Here is a 15,191-nt window from a genome sequence, read left to right as displayed (position 1 = left end):
CAGTCAGAAGGTCAGCAGTTCGAATCCCCGCGATGGAGTGAGCTCCCATTGCTCGGTCCCAGCTCCTGCCAACCTAGCAGTTCAAAAGCAAAATAACATCAAAGTGCAAGTAGATAAATAGGTACCGCTCTGGCGGGAAGGTAAACAGCGTTTCCGTGCGCTGCTCTGGTTTGCCAGAAGCAGCTTAGTCATGCTGGCCACATGACCCGGAAAAACTATCTGTGGACAAATGTTGGCTCCCTGGGCCTGTAAAGCGAGATGAGCACCACGACCCCAGAGTCGTCTGTGACTGGACTTAAGTGTCAGGGGTCCTTTACCTTTTTTTAAATACCTGGTGTTTATCTTAATAAACACCCAAATCTTAGTAAAATACATTTTTAATAAGAGAGAGAGAATAAGAAAGAGATGGCACATCTAATGGGGAAAGTTTAGATTTAAATAATAATAATAATTGATAGTTTATTGTTGTTTGAAAAAGTATTTTTATTTTCAACAGATATATTCATTGCTTTACTGTATGCAACTCTGAATATTCTTGCAGAAGGGAGACTTAACAAGTATTAGAAATTAAATAAACAATTATTGGGGATGCAATTCCCTCCCATTTAGCTTATGTGGTTACTTGTTTTAGGCTAAAACCACATAATTCTACCATGGCACAAACTTTCCTGGACTTGAGCCCACTTTGTCTGACAAAACGGGGTCCACAAAAGCTTCTGCTGTAATCAGTGTGTTAGTTTTTCAGGTGCCACAGGACTCCTTGTATTCCTAGCTGCCAGAATCTCACCCAGCTCTGACGAAACATTTTGAAAATTCTGAAAAAACATTTTCAGCTGCAGTCCTGTACATGGAAATAATCCCCACTGAATTCAGTGAGCTTACTTCTGCGAAGAGATGTATAGGATTGTGCTTCCAAAGCTAATGTCTACATTTATGGGCAGATGTGACCTTCTGCACCTCAGACCATAATCCTTAAAATAGTTTTATAAAGTGGGTACAGCCTTCACAATGTTTGGGAATAAAACTCCCATAGACTCCCACATTGACTGACTGGGGCTAATGGGAGTTTAGTCCACTCCAAAGCATCTGGAGGGTGTTAGATTGGGTAAGACTGGGCTATGAAACCACTCCCATTTTGCAGATTGGGCAAGTGAGGCTGAGAAAATTAGGTCCCGGATTTATTCCCATTAGGTGGTATAAATCGGTCTTCAACTAGCCTGATCCAAGGTGGGTTGCAAGAGGAGCGCTACCACCATGCAAATATATGGTAAATGCTTAAGAAATGGGTCCATGTTTGGGTTAAACATGGGTCCTGAAAAGGTTGAAGATATCTGGTATAAATAACCCTCTGCGACTGGAAGATTTTGTATTGTCAGTCCACTAAAACAAGAGACTGCGATCTACTCACAGACCTAAAAACTGGCAGTGTTGAGCTTTTTTTAGGGAGAAGGAAAGCCCTGTTTTTTAGGGGTGCAGGGCAATCTTGTTGAGCTTTTTTGGGGGGAGTCAGTGATCTACCACAGGCGTCCAGTGATCTACCGGTAGATCACGATCTACCTGTTGGACATGCCTGCACTAAAATATATTGCTCTTTTCAATTTCTGTGTCTGATATTTTTTGACATATAGATATAAGGGTCATAATTTCCTATTCCTATTGTAAATAATTCCCTTTAAGCAAGTTCATGTCTCCCATGAGAAATTTGATTCCAAAGGAGTCGAAAACAAAGCATCGTTGCACTTTCTTACAATGCAATCCTATGCAATGAATCCCATGCAATACTATATAGGCCTATTCAGAAATACATTCCATTGAATCCAGTTGGGCTCACTCCCAGGTAACTTGGCATAGGGTTGCAGCCTTAGAAACTTACTTTGTCCAATCTGAACTGTTTTGGGGGTGTCAGGTGAATGAGAGCAGATCCTGGCTAAAATCTTCAATATTCTGTTGGGGAGGATTATGTGGAGAGAGAGAGAGAGCCATAAAGAATGTTCGCAGTTGCTTTTTTATAGCCAAGGGAAGCATATCAAGGGTTAGATATTAGATTATAAAGTCCTTGGGAAAGGAAGTAGATTTGAACAGTGCCTGAGCTGATGGCGCTCTCTTCCTGGAACTGAGCCTCATCAGCTTTGAAAAATACTGCTGAATAGATTTACGTGTGGCCAAAAATGGGGAAATACATCACTGCATAAATTTGCATATTTTGCACAGCGGGAACTCGCGCTGCTCTCCGAAGGCTTTGGGTTCCTTTTGCTGCAGCCGGGAGAGCAAGACTCTCCTGGCTTCGGCAGAGAGGGAGAGCTGCGCAGCGCCCCTTCAGTGAAGCGGGAGGAGAAATGGAAGGGGCTCTGTTTCTCCTGCCGCTTTCCTGAAGGGGCCCTCAGCAGAGGGGGGAGATTTTTCCCCCCTATTCTCCCCCTCCTATGGTCCAGTGCGTCCTATAGAGCGAAAAATACGGTAATTGCTATAATTTAAAATAGACATACAATCCATCTCACCCTCGTGGAGAAGACATTAGGCATTAGGGACCTACTTAGTCTGCTGTCCAAGGAGGGGCCACTTCAAGGCTTTCCCTACCTTCCTTATGCAAAACCCTTTCAAACAGAGAACTGTTCATTGACAGCCTTTCAAATAGAGGACTGTCCTCTCCAAAGTCAGGCAAATGGCCACTTTATAGATTATGGATTGGGAACCTAAGACTTCGTGTTTTGTGTGCTCCATATTCCCTGGCTACTTGTGCTTTTCTCAGAAAAAAGAGACCCTTGTTTTAGTTAAGTTCCTAGTTCTTATGTGGTTGCATTGTACAATGCAGTGATCCAAAAGGTGCACAGAACCCAGCTATGTTCTACTCAGGCTGATTTGGTTAAAATTAATGGACCTAACTTAACCATGTTGATTAATAATTTCAGTTTCATTTATGACTAATGCTGGATACAATCCTTAGTTTATTTTTATTTAGACTTCTTCAATTCCTGGGACTTGTGGTGGGTCACAATATGAAAATGCATATCAAAATTTTAATCCAGACATGCGAAAAGCCCCCCCCCCCCGCCTAGTGAAAAGCCTTCTCCCAGCCCCCAGAAGCCCAGCTGATTAGACAAGACTTTGTAGTGACCCTAAGAGGAGGGAGCTCCACGGTGGTGCGGCAGCCCATCACAAACAACTCCCTCCTATGTGTATTCTTGCAACCCAAAATTGGCACAGAAGTGGAATAATCTGACTCAAAAAACCAAGACACATTATATAAATGCTAAGCATTGTTATGTGTGAGGTTTATGCAAATATGACAAACGGGAATCCTTTCATTCTCCTCCAAAAAGCCCTAGAGAAGTGAGTCAACAGAGCAATCAGCCAACTTCCCAGGAGGCTTATAAACCACTCTCTTGTTTTTTTTAAAAAAAACATATATTCCCTTCCAGGATGATGTGGTACATTCTTTCAGAGGCGTTCTCTGCCCGGCCCCCAACTTTTAAAGATCCACACCTTTCCCTAATGAGGAAGCCAAGTCCACAGGTGTGTTGGTGGCAGCAGCATCTGTTGCAGAACAATGCCTTGCAAAAGTGGAGGCACTTTCCTGCTGATCTATCCATCTAAACATGACGTGGTCCTGAGAGTATTTCTGCAAAAGGAACTGTGGCTGCAATTTATTTATTTATTTCATAAGAATGATCTTGTTATGAGCTGGGGTGGGGAAGAGGGGTGAGGCTGAATGCCTGGATCCAGCATGGATTCAGTTGCTGGAATAGCCAGCCCTGCCTGGTAATGGTCTGCTGAATATGAGTCCTTAAGGGAACAAAGGGAGTGGCTCTGTGCCAGAGGACAAATGGGTGGGCTTCCCTCTCTGGCCAGTTAGAAAGACAAAAGGTCAGAGTTCAGAGTGGAGTTATGTGAGCTGGAAGCCTGATGCAAAAGCTGCTGGCTGCAAAGTCAGACAGAGAGCCAGATTTCTGCTGGAATCCAAAGCTGGGGCTGTACGAGAAGCAGGACCGTTTTGGGGGCTTGATGCTGTGAGCCCCTCCATTGTAGGCTCAGGTTGTGTATATGTGAAAACAAACCCTATATCATAAAGACACTACAGTCTCTGTTGTGCCTCCTTCCAAAAGGAAACAGGAACCCCGGGTAAGTGCCCAGAACCCCTGCTCAGAGAGTGGGATGCAACCATATAAACCACTCAATTGTACACCCTCAAGGTGCAAGGAAGGCCCAGCCCAGCCTTTCCTCTAAACCCTGAGATCTTTAACTACTGAAATGAAACAACCTAGGAATGAACAGCTGATAGATCATGAACTCTGTCTAACTGAGCTACAACAGCGCTGTGGTCTAAACCACTGAGCCTAAGGCTTGCCGATCGGAAGGTCGGTGGTTTGAAACCCTGCAATGGTGTGAGCTCCCGTTGCTCTGTCCCTGCTCCTGCCAACCTAGCAGTTCGAAAGTACGCAGTGCAAGTAGATAAATAGGTACCGCTCCGGCGGGAAGGTAAACGGCGTTTTTGTGCGCTGCTCTGGTTCGCCAGAAGCGGCTTAGTCATGTTGGCCACATGACCCGGAAAAACTATCTGCGGACAAAGTCCGGCTCCCTCAGCCAGTAAAGCGAGATGAGCGCCACAACCCCAGAGTCGTTCATGACTGGACTTAACTGTCAGGGGTCGTTTACCTTTTTTTTTTTTTACACAAGATCTAGAAAACACTCTGTGTGTGTGTGTGTGTGTGTGTGTGTGTGTGTGTGTGTGTGTGTAAAAGGCATTTTAATTAACTGGTATACAATACTGTGCTTTGATTCTGGTTATATGTTGCAACATCTTTTTGACTGGAAATATTTGGGGGGCACTGAGAGCAATGTGGTGCATAATCATTCTTTTCTTAGAAATTGTGGTTAGCAGTCTTTGACCACAGTACGTATACAGAGCTGTTCTCTGACTGTTTCTATTTCATTTCCCAGCTAAATTAACCAGCGTACATCAATGAGGAGTCCAGGCATGTCTGTGTTTAAACAACAGAAAGTAGAGGACATTTATGAAATTGGCGAAGAGCTAGGAAGGTAAGCCTGAACTTTTCCTACTCCTGTGCAAATGTCACATGCGAGCTCCCTTAGCCATTGGCTGCACTGCTGAGATGTCATGGAATGTTCACAAACAGATGCAAACTGTGCTGTTCTAACATTAGACAAAGTTTGTGGCAGTGTCAGTAAAATACATTGCATAGAGGTGTACCGTTTATACTCCATTTCAATTTCTGGTTAAACACCAGTTGGTTTATGCATGAGGGCCAAAGAATATGTTACTTTAGTCACATGGAGGCTGTGTGTGTGTGTGTGTGTGTGTGAGAGAGAGAGAGAGAGAGAGAGAGAGAGAGAGAGAGAGAGAACAAATTGGGTTGGGACCATGGTGTGAAGGGGAGGGGGCTTCAACCCTTTGCCCCCTGCTGCAGTCCTATTCTGCATCAGGGACCCACTGCCTGCTATCTGTATGGGGCCAGGTGTGTGGAAGCTCCCGTTCACTCCTGCTTACCTGTTTAAAAAGTCAGGATGGATAAACTGATTTTAGTCTGCCCAGCTTTTCTCTGAAGCCACAGTCAGACATATTTCATCAAGGTTTGTGGTGGCTTTATCTTCTGAAGTAGACTTGAGCATGGCAGAATATGAATGCATAAACGTAGAGTAAATTAGTCATAATTTAAGAATCTTTGGGTCCCAACAAGCAAACTCTGTGGGACAAGAGGTATCGCTTGATATCTCACCTGTGGGAATGCACTCCACTGAATCAACTACATTTGAGGGGACTGGAATTCTGGCTCTTTGGTTTCCCATCTCTCATTCACAACCTGTGATATAACTTTGGCGTCAAGCAGTAGGGAATGCCTGTGTGAACTAGCCCCATGTTTCCTCTCCCGATGCGCAGGGACCCAGTCACAAAGGTCCACTTTGAGACGCGCTGTGAGGGTACAGGGCGTGACTGAGGCAAGCAGTCGCTTGCTTCATTCATACTTTCAGTTCTGTAAACAAGATTGTTTTACGTTGTTGTCAGGTCACAGCCTCTTCACTCTGCATCTGAAACTATTCAAGGTGCTGACAGGTGTGTCTGGTGGTTAAGGAGACTTATGTCAAGATACCTTCAGAATATGCATCACTTGCACGGAACAAAACAGGTTTTTGGTAAAACAGTTGTCAGGGATTATAAAAACCCGCTTCATCTTGTTGTTCTACAGGCAGAACTAAACTGCTACCCTACTGATCTGCCGCCACTTGCAGGAAGGGAAGGGCTGCAGCTTTCCTTTTTCATGCTGCTTATTTAAGATTTACTTAAGGCCAGTTATGTGTTGGCTACTGTATAGATGTGACATGGCTCCTCCCTAGTAAGCTTGCATCAGGGATGCTGAAACCTCACTTTGAGGCGGGGGGGGGGGCTGATGTGGCCTTCAGTTATTTTCCCCTGTCTCCCCCAAGACACCGCTGCAAGAAGATTCCTTAAAAAAAAAAAAAGACACTGCTCTGGTGTGGGTGGAGATGTTTATAGCTCTATGCCAGTGGTTTTCAACCAGTGTGCCGTGGAACCCTGGGGTGCCTTGAATGATGGTTGGGGTGCCACGGTCAACACTGGCCTCTGTCCCTCTTTCCTTTCCTCTCTCCTCTGATGCCTCTCGCATCTCTGCCTCGCAAAGGCTTGTGCGACTGTTTCTTGCAGCAGCCCTGGCTACAAGATCCCCAGGCGAATGATACCAGGAGGTGCTGGTTTCCAGGAGCTGAGGCGGGCTTGGAGGAAGCAAGTGAGCGGGTGAGGGAAGCAAGCAAGTCAGTCCACCAGCCCTTGCTGTTGGGAATGGACAGACAAGTGGGAGGCCAGGCAGGCAAGCGGGTGCTGCTCTGGCCTTTCTTGTGCTTGCTGTGTGCAAGGCCTGCCTGGGAGTTGAGTGCCTGGTGCCAAAGGGGAGCCCTTCCGCCATGCAGACCCAGCAGTGCCCGCTGCTGTCACTGCTGCCTCCCAAGGTGAATAAGGTGCTGGCTTCACATTCACCTTGGGCCAGTCACCGTTGGGCCACTAAGGATGGGGGCATCCTCTGCCAGGCCCCTCTGGGGCAGTGTGAGAAGGCACTTCTCTTGGTGGGGGGCTGCTGGGATAACTCCCAAGGAGAGGGGATGGGAGAGATGACTGAGGAAACACTCCACAAGGGAGGGTGTTCAAAAATGGGTGACATAACTGGGCTCCTGAGCCCCACAGGAGTGCTGCAGAAAAAATGTAGTTTGTCAAGTGAACCGTGGACTCCGAAAGGTTGAAATCATGTGGTTTGTGCAACCAAGAGAACAGATGTGGATGTGACCCTGTGGCCACTGGGTTTAACTAGGGCTGACGGATGGCCAAGATGCCAGGTCACAGAAGCAGCTTCTCTGTCATTGATTCTGTATTACTACTACTACTACTACTACTACTACTACTACTACTGCTGCTGCTGCTGCTGCTGCTGCTGCTGCTGCTGCTACTACTACTGCTACTACTCTGGGCAAGTGAGCCCTGAGATCTTGGGCAGGGGGCTGGAGTTGTTCTGATGCTTCTCTGCCTGTGGCAGCTTCATGTTCCAGGCCAGCCTTAGATCAGATCCTGGTCCCTCTAAGCTTCATCCTCTCAGCCATGTATTCTGCACAGGACATCACTGCTGAAGCTGTGGCAGGAAGTGCCCTTTCAACTTGTAATCTTGCTGAGATGTCTGTCAGCATCTGATTCAGCCAAGTGAATCAGCCTATCAGAAATGAAATGGCTTAATTGTTTGCTTTTTTGCTTCTGAGTTTTCTGCTAAAAGCACCCAAGGTGGTGGTTGTCAATTAAACTGTTGTAGAATCTGCTCACTTAAGCACAATAAACTTAATTAAATAAAAGTATGCACTCCCCGACAAAGCAGAGGGCTAGCCAGGAGAGATGATTGCCTTAATTTGATTTGGAAGGTGGCATGAGCCATATTTAATTTCTTTCCAATAATAGGATTTTTTACAACAAGTTTTCTAAAAATGTCTAAAGCAAGAAACAACAATAAAGATTTGATTCTCGTTCCATTTCAGCAGCAGCCTTTGTCAACCTGGTGCCCTTCACATGTTTCAGACTTGAGTCCTGCGGGGTTAGATGGAGTCTCTTGGCCCTGATCCAGCTAATTCAGGGCTTTTCTGATGTCCTATAAAGCAGCAGAAAGAGGAATCAAAGCATCCTCTTTTGCCACTCAGCCCGTAAATAAAAAAATATTCCAGCGGCATGGCTTCTTGAGGCCCAATGTTTATGGAATAATTGCTTTTGCCATTGCACTAATATTTTGGAAATATTGACAACTTCTCTGAGTAGCTAATAGCTGATTTTTACAGTGTCTGGAACGAAAAGTCAGGAGGGCTGTGAATAGCGGTGGCAGCCGCAGCAGCATTGAAATGACTGATGCTTGTGCCTGGGAGCTTGACATGATTTGTCAGCTCTGGACAGGACTAATGCCTTGGGATCTAAAATCATCTTCCAGCCCCGTCATCAAGTCCCGTCTACCTAGAAGTCCTTATTTGGCAGCCATGCCAGTGGCAGACACCCAGAGGTTCTGTAATACTTTTGGGGGGTTAAGCTTCTGCTGACGAGTTGTTTGCGGTAAAAGGGAGGGTGTGTCAGTTGCTGTCATAAGCATTGTGTCCTATGTTTGACAAATTGATGTTCCCTCATCTCTGAAAAGCAGAAATCCTATTACAGGATAAAACTTGCTCCATGGCCAGTTCAGACATTTTGGCGCCTGAGTTGGTAAATTGTAATGGGATACCCCCCCCCCCTCTCTCTCTCTCACACACACACAGAGAGAGAGAGAGATTAATTTACTTGTATAATTAATTTGTAGCCCATCTTTCTTCTACGATGGAGCTCAGGATGGTGATGACGACGACGACGACGATGATAATAATAACCCCACTCATCTGTCTGGGTTTCCCCAACCACTCTGGGCAGCTTCCAGTAGAATATAAAAACATAATAAAACATGGGAGTTCCCGTCTAGATATTGACTGTCCCAAAACCTACTTAGTGTCAGTAGAGAGTTAATGGACTGTGTGCCTTGCATGTGGGACTCTGGGCTTGCACAGGCCTTGGGAGCAGAGGGGGACAGTGAGTGAGACAGGAGCTTCAGCCAAAGTACCCGGCTAGCTGCCTGTGAGGCTGTTTGAGAGAAAGGGAAGCACCTGTATGGATCGGGACCTGGTAGATAATACATACATTGCTTATTTAAATATGTAATACATAACTAAATTGCTGCATAGTGCTGTTATCAGTTAGAAGTGATTAATAATATGTAATAAGAGAAGGAGCTGTTGTTGTTTTACTCTACATATTTTCCAAGTTAATACACAAAACATAATTACTTTACAACAAGATTAATGCATCATGCAGGGCATTTATTATCTGTGTTTAAGTTTTCTCACGCCTGTTCAGCCAGGAGTCCCATATTAAGTAATAAGTTGTTCTCTGCAGTACATGATCTTCATATCTCTCAACTAGGCGTTCACCTGTAACTAAAATGAGATCCCTATTTTCAGCCTAATAAGCCACACCATGCATAGATGGGGATATCATCCCAACTCCGGTACATCTGCAGTAAAGCAAAACCTTTGTGTGTGGAAATCATATTCTAATTCAGTGCTTCTGATTGCTGCATTTGCTGGATCTTGGATGGTGCAGAGCTGACTTGGAAAACATGTGAATCTCCGGAAGATGTTGGATTCCAGTTCTCATCAGCCAGCCTGGGCAATGCTCGGAGATGATGAGATCTGTAGTCCATCCACATTTGGAAGACACCAGGTTCCTTCTTCTCCTGCTCCCACACAGTAACTGATGCTGAATTCACTGGGATCCCTTTTGCGTGGCTTCACTCTTTGGATGATAATATAAATCAACTTGGTGATCTTCAGTGCTGTTGAAGGGGAGCGAATGAAACTTTGACCAACGATGTGTAATACACGCACAAGTGAGATTGTTGGGTAAATATTGACCTGGCAAACCAAAAGTGGAGATAAGTGTGACATATTGCTGAAGGGAGGAACTGACTGAGGGAAGATAAGGCATGAGGCCATGTTAGAACACAGTTTCCCTGCTGGGGATCAGAGAATGTGAAAGCAGCGAGAGAAAGTTACTGTGAAATGTACAATCACAGCTCGACTTTATGGGTCCTTTGCTTGGATGAAGAATCCATTCAAATGATTGCCAACAAACACAAAGCTTTACAGCAGTGGGGTGGGGAACACTTTTCAGCCCAAGGGCTGCACTCCCTCATGGGCCCTTACAGGGACCTCAGGCCAATGGTGGGCGGGGCCAAAAGTAAAAGTGGGTGGAGCATCAGTTGTGTGACTCCTCACCTTTGCACAGTAGGCTACATTCCAGCCATGCAAAAGTTCAAACACTTACACTCCAGGCATGCAGGATGATAATAATTTATTTGTACCCCGCCCATCTGACGGGGTTGCCCCAGCCACTCTTGGCGGCTTCCAGAACATATAAAGACATAGTAAAACATTAAACCTTAAGAAGCTTCCCTATACAGGGCTGCCTTCAGGTGTCCCCTTCAGGAGACATTGTCACGGTTCAGTGACACATTTGCAGTCATGCAAGTGCAGTTTAGGAGGCTGTGGAGCAGGACCAGTGAGGGCGTGATTCTGAAGGGAATCCTGAGGGCACGATAAGCTTGATGAGCTGCATTTGCCTCCCCCCTCCCTTGCAGAACAGCATGAGCGAAAAATGACAATATCACTGCTCTTGACAATAATAAAAAAAGTGGGCCTGGGATGGATGTGAGTCAATGCGATTCCACACAAGCTGATTTGGCATTTCTGGCTGTCCTGTGCTCATATGCTCTTCCACCATCCCATTTGTGTGCACTGCTTTTATGAGCTACTTCCACTTCCATAGAAACCTAATCTTCCATTTCATCCAAGCCAACAAAGTATGGTTTGTGCCAGACCTTCATACTAGGGTTTTGAAACAGCTGACATTCCAAGACTTCAAGTCCCTCCTCTCAATAGCTAGTCAGTCATCCACAGTCAAGAAAAATCTGTCTCATATTGAGGAAGCATCTGTGGCTGAGGCTGAGTGGATTGGCAGGGTGTGATATTCATGGGAGAGGCAAGGGCAAAAGGATACTGGCCCAAAGGTTTCGTTGAATCAGCAGTTATTGCAGAGGACAAATCTGTAGAAGTGCTTTTTGAAAATGGTCATGTCTCTGGGTAGAAGGATTCTCTGATAGAGGACAGTGTGCGCAGAGCCTTATCCATCATGTTGCTAGGGCAAGCTGAATGTTTTGCACTTCTACATTTGTATCTTTAAAAATAATAACAATAGGAATCCAGACTGTTGCCTGGACCTTTCAGCAAAAAAATCCACATCCATCAGCTCTCCTGGGAGCTGTTTTCCTGCCCCACAGGTGCTGGGTGGGGCTGTTTTTGTCACAGAAGCGTTTTTTGTTGAAAGGAAAGGCAGCCTTTGAGACACAGAATGGGCAGCGAAAGGCAGCCTTTGAGACACAGAATGGGCAGCGCTGTTCGAGGTCACTTGCAAGTGTGCAAGTGCCTCCGGGCAGTAGCATCATCACAACAAAGGAAAGCAATTGTTGCATGTCCCTATGCAAATGGTTGGTCTTTTGGTCATTTATTTTAGCTCCCTGTCTGCTCAGAAGCCACATCAGGAGAGGAGGAAAAGGACAGTTCCTCCAAGCAGCCTTCTGAGCCTTGCAGGGCTTAAAAGAATGGTGCCACAAGTGAGCAAACTGAAAACATTGCTTTCAGTAGGACTGAATGGAAGCCCCCCCCCCCCCAGTGTCATGATCTACCACAAGCACGAACCTCTCCTCCCACCTCCATGGTGGGTCTATGATCCTCTGAATGACTGCTGCTTTTAGAAATAGTTCAGCGCGCCTGTGATATCTTGGGCCAAAGGCTCTGGGGGACTGAACTGTTTGATAAAATAGTCAGGGCTGTCATGAATGACGTGAGTGCAATCCCACTTATAGCATTTGGCGCTGAGCAAAAATGTATCTGTTTGCCCAGGCCCTTTCCAGGTCATAAGATTTTATTCTGTTGGATGATCCATAGCCGGCCCTGCCGTTCTAACAGTTCTCCAGGCTCCTTGTTATCTTAGTTGCCTTCATTAACCTTTTGGGCCAGAGGGCACATTCGGAAACCTTAAGAAATGGTCATAGGTGGTACAAAATACCCATTTCACCAGAGAAAAAAAACTAGTGGTGCTCAGAACCTCCTGTTTCCCCCAAACAGAGAAAACACTTCTACACACTCCCAAATGAATAAAACAGACACAATCAGACAAGCCCCCCACTACCACCAAAAAACAAAAAGGGGGGAAAGCAAGTTAAAAAATTGAACATTTAGTTTGGTTTGGTTTTGAATGGAAGGCCTTGGTGGTCACCAGGGTTAGTTAGGGTGTCTGAGGCCCCTTTGGTGCCTCTTTGTTGTATGATGACTTTTGATTGTTTGAACTTCTTTTTATAATAGCTAGTCTTTTATAATGGTGTACTGAACCCCACCCTGGAATCTATTAATTAAGGGCGGGGCAGAAGCCTCCAAAATAATTGAAATTAATGTAAATATTCTGCTTGAATGGATACAGAAGATGTAGCAAAGCCTCTGAGTGCCCTTGGGACTGGAGGGGTGGGAGTGGGGTGGGGGCACAACTCTTTCTCTGCCCCTCCAGCTGCAAAAGATCCGCCTTTCTGAAGCTTCTTGTTTGCACCTCAAGGGAACCCCCCCTCTTGGCACCAGCCACCCCTTCAAATTCTGCCACCCGCTTCCAAGCGGCATCCACTTTCCAGTTTTCTCCAGGACTTAAATGTCACTTCTGCGCGCGCACACACACACACACACACACACACAGCTGCACCCCCCCCTTGTATCTGTGTGGCGTCAAAGGCAGCTGCTTGTCATTCCAGGCATAATTGCTCTGGCTCCCTTTCTATCTTTAGGAAAGCTATGCAGTGAAACAGGAACTACCACGGGACAAGAGGAAATTAACTCTGGCTTTGCTGAGGAAAACCCCAAACAACAAAAACCAGTGGCCACCGGGGAGGGAGGTGTCACCTAGTCTGTCTCTAAAAGGCAGCTGCTAGCAAGCTGCACTTTCCACGCACTCACTTTCTCAGTCAGAGGGCACAAATCTGTTGTTGCTGGAAGCCGGTGCTTGAACACAGCAGGTGGGAGGGTGTGTGCAGATGACATGGCAGGCCACTTTAGGAGTGTGTGTGTGCATTACAGCTGCTATCATGGACTGGCTGGCTGCAGAGGAGCGATGGGGGGCACCAGCTGGGGAACCCCCAAGGGAAGAAGGCCCAGAGCCCAGGGAGGGGTGGTGGGATGACGAGTGATCAGAGGGAGAAGAGGGAGCAGACTGGGAGGAAGAAGTGTCAGAAGCTGGAGAGGTAACATGGTTTAGTGATCAGGTAGAGGCTGTGCCAGAGGGCAGTCCAGAATCAGAGGCAGAAGTGGAGGCTTAGAGGGGGAGGGGGTCAAGAGGCAGAGATGAAGCAGGCTGCTGAAGAAGCCAGAGGGGGTCTCTCCTTCCTGCTGAGACCAGCTCCTCATCCCCCTAGTCTTCTAGAACCCTAAAAGGTATGAAGAGGGAGGAGCAAAGAGAGATAAGACAATAGAGTCTCCAATTGCTTGGGAAGGACCCAAAGGATGTGTAGACTTGGGCAACTGCATCATAGCAGCAAGTTCTATTAAGACGAGTTGCTGTGCTCACTAAGCCTGGCCTCCTGAGTCGAACTCATTTCCTTGAATAAAGAGTTAACCTCATTGATGCTGTGTGATTTATTGCTGACCTGCTCCTGACACCTTGCTCCTGACAGCTGCAGTGACAAGCTCATGTCCTCCAACAGCCCTCATTGACCAGGGAATGCTCAGGAAGGCAGGACCCCACTCTGTTCCTTTTAGGAATACCTTAGGCTGGGCTGGTTTTCCTTACACCAGAGCTTTCCAAACTTCTAATGTTGGTGACACAATCTTTAGACATGCATAATTTTGTGACACAGTTATACTAGCAAACCAGAGGTTAAGCTAACTCCTTTCCAGACCCAGGAGGAGGGTCAGGAACATTTGTGTGACCTACACACTGCAGCTGACACACTAATGTGTCACACACACACAGTTTGGAAAGTTCTGCCTTACATGGTGCTCCACAGCTTCATCTTTGAGTATTAGTTTATTACTACCAGCTTAGTTGTTTAGTGGCACATTCTCCTTCAGAAGCCAGAGCAAGCCAGGCTGTGACACTGTAGCTGAACACCTAAATAGCTTGGGCTGCCAACTTTTCAAGTGACTTCTGCAGCTGTGCTCTGCAGCTCCCTCTGTGTATGCACGTGTGTGTGTACATGATGCTGAACATTTATTTTTATTCTGCTTGTACTAAGAGCAGGATACAGAAAATTCATGCCATCATACAATAGAACCATTAAGCACAAGTACCACTAAAAGTCAATTTCGTTGATCTATGTACTCTGCTGTTAAAGGCATAGCTGCAAGGGCTGGTTAAAAAGTTGGCAACCTCGTGCAGGAGGCTGAGATGAGCATTTTTCCAGTTTGTAATAGTAGAAAGACTGGGAATAAAGGTGTGACCTGTTTTGAGTGATTTTTTCCTGCGTCTGTTTGCTGATAGTCTGGAGTTCTTCCCTCCTTATTCGTAAAAGTGTTGTTTAGAGTATAGGATGTTAATCATTGTTTTATTGATTTCTAGAGAGTCAATTTCCCTTCTTTTTTGTTCATGAGTTTAAGGAGTTTTTTGGCTCCTGTTTGTTTATAGTGTATAGAGGGTAATAATTTATTGTTCTAATTTACCAATTTTTGAGGAGGTTTGTTTTTTAAGGGATGCTGTCTCCTTGATGAAGGCTCCTCTGGTGACTGCTTTCATTGTGTCCCAGAGGAGGGGAGTTGTTATGTTGCCCACATCATTGTCCTTAAAGTAGTTTTGGAGAGTTTTCAAGAGACCCTTTCTAGCTAGTTGGTTGTGATTAGGATGGGGCTGAAGGACCATGATGGTGTAGTTTCTGTTTCCTCTCCTATTTTGAGGGTAACTTCTACTGGGGCATGGTCTGTGATTTTAATGTTACTAATGTTTGCTGTTTCTACCAGGGGGATCAGGCCTTGTGTGAGCAGAATACTGCCCAGTCTGGATATTGTGCTGTGGCATCTAAACT

At 45.9% G+C, this 15,191-nt stretch overlaps 1 protein-coding gene across 6 annotated transcripts in view; it reads left to right on the top strand.

Moving 5' to 3' along the window:
• The window catches only part of DAPK2 (death associated protein kinase 2), a 61,983-nt gene that overhangs the window by 11,101 nt on the left and 35,691 nt on the right, over positions 1–15,191 (top strand). For all 6 annotated transcript variants that reach the window (XM_083712752.1, XM_083712753.1, XM_083712750.1 and 3 more), the window contains one exon: positions 4,939–5,037. In XM_083712752.1, the coding sequence (XP_083568878.1) occupies positions 4,961–5,037 (77 nt within the window). In that variant the 5' untranslated portion in view covers positions 4,939–4,960. The remainder of the gene's footprint in view (positions 1–4,938; positions 5,038–15,191) is intronic.

The sequence above is a fragment of the Podarcis gaigeae genome, assembly GCF_964106915.1.
Source record: "Podarcis gaigeae genome assembly, chromosome: 14".
Taxonomy (NCBI): Eukaryota; Metazoa; Chordata; class Lepidosauria; order Squamata; family Lacertidae; genus Podarcis; species Podarcis gaigeae.
This window is presented reverse-complemented; position numbering and strand designations above follow the sequence as displayed.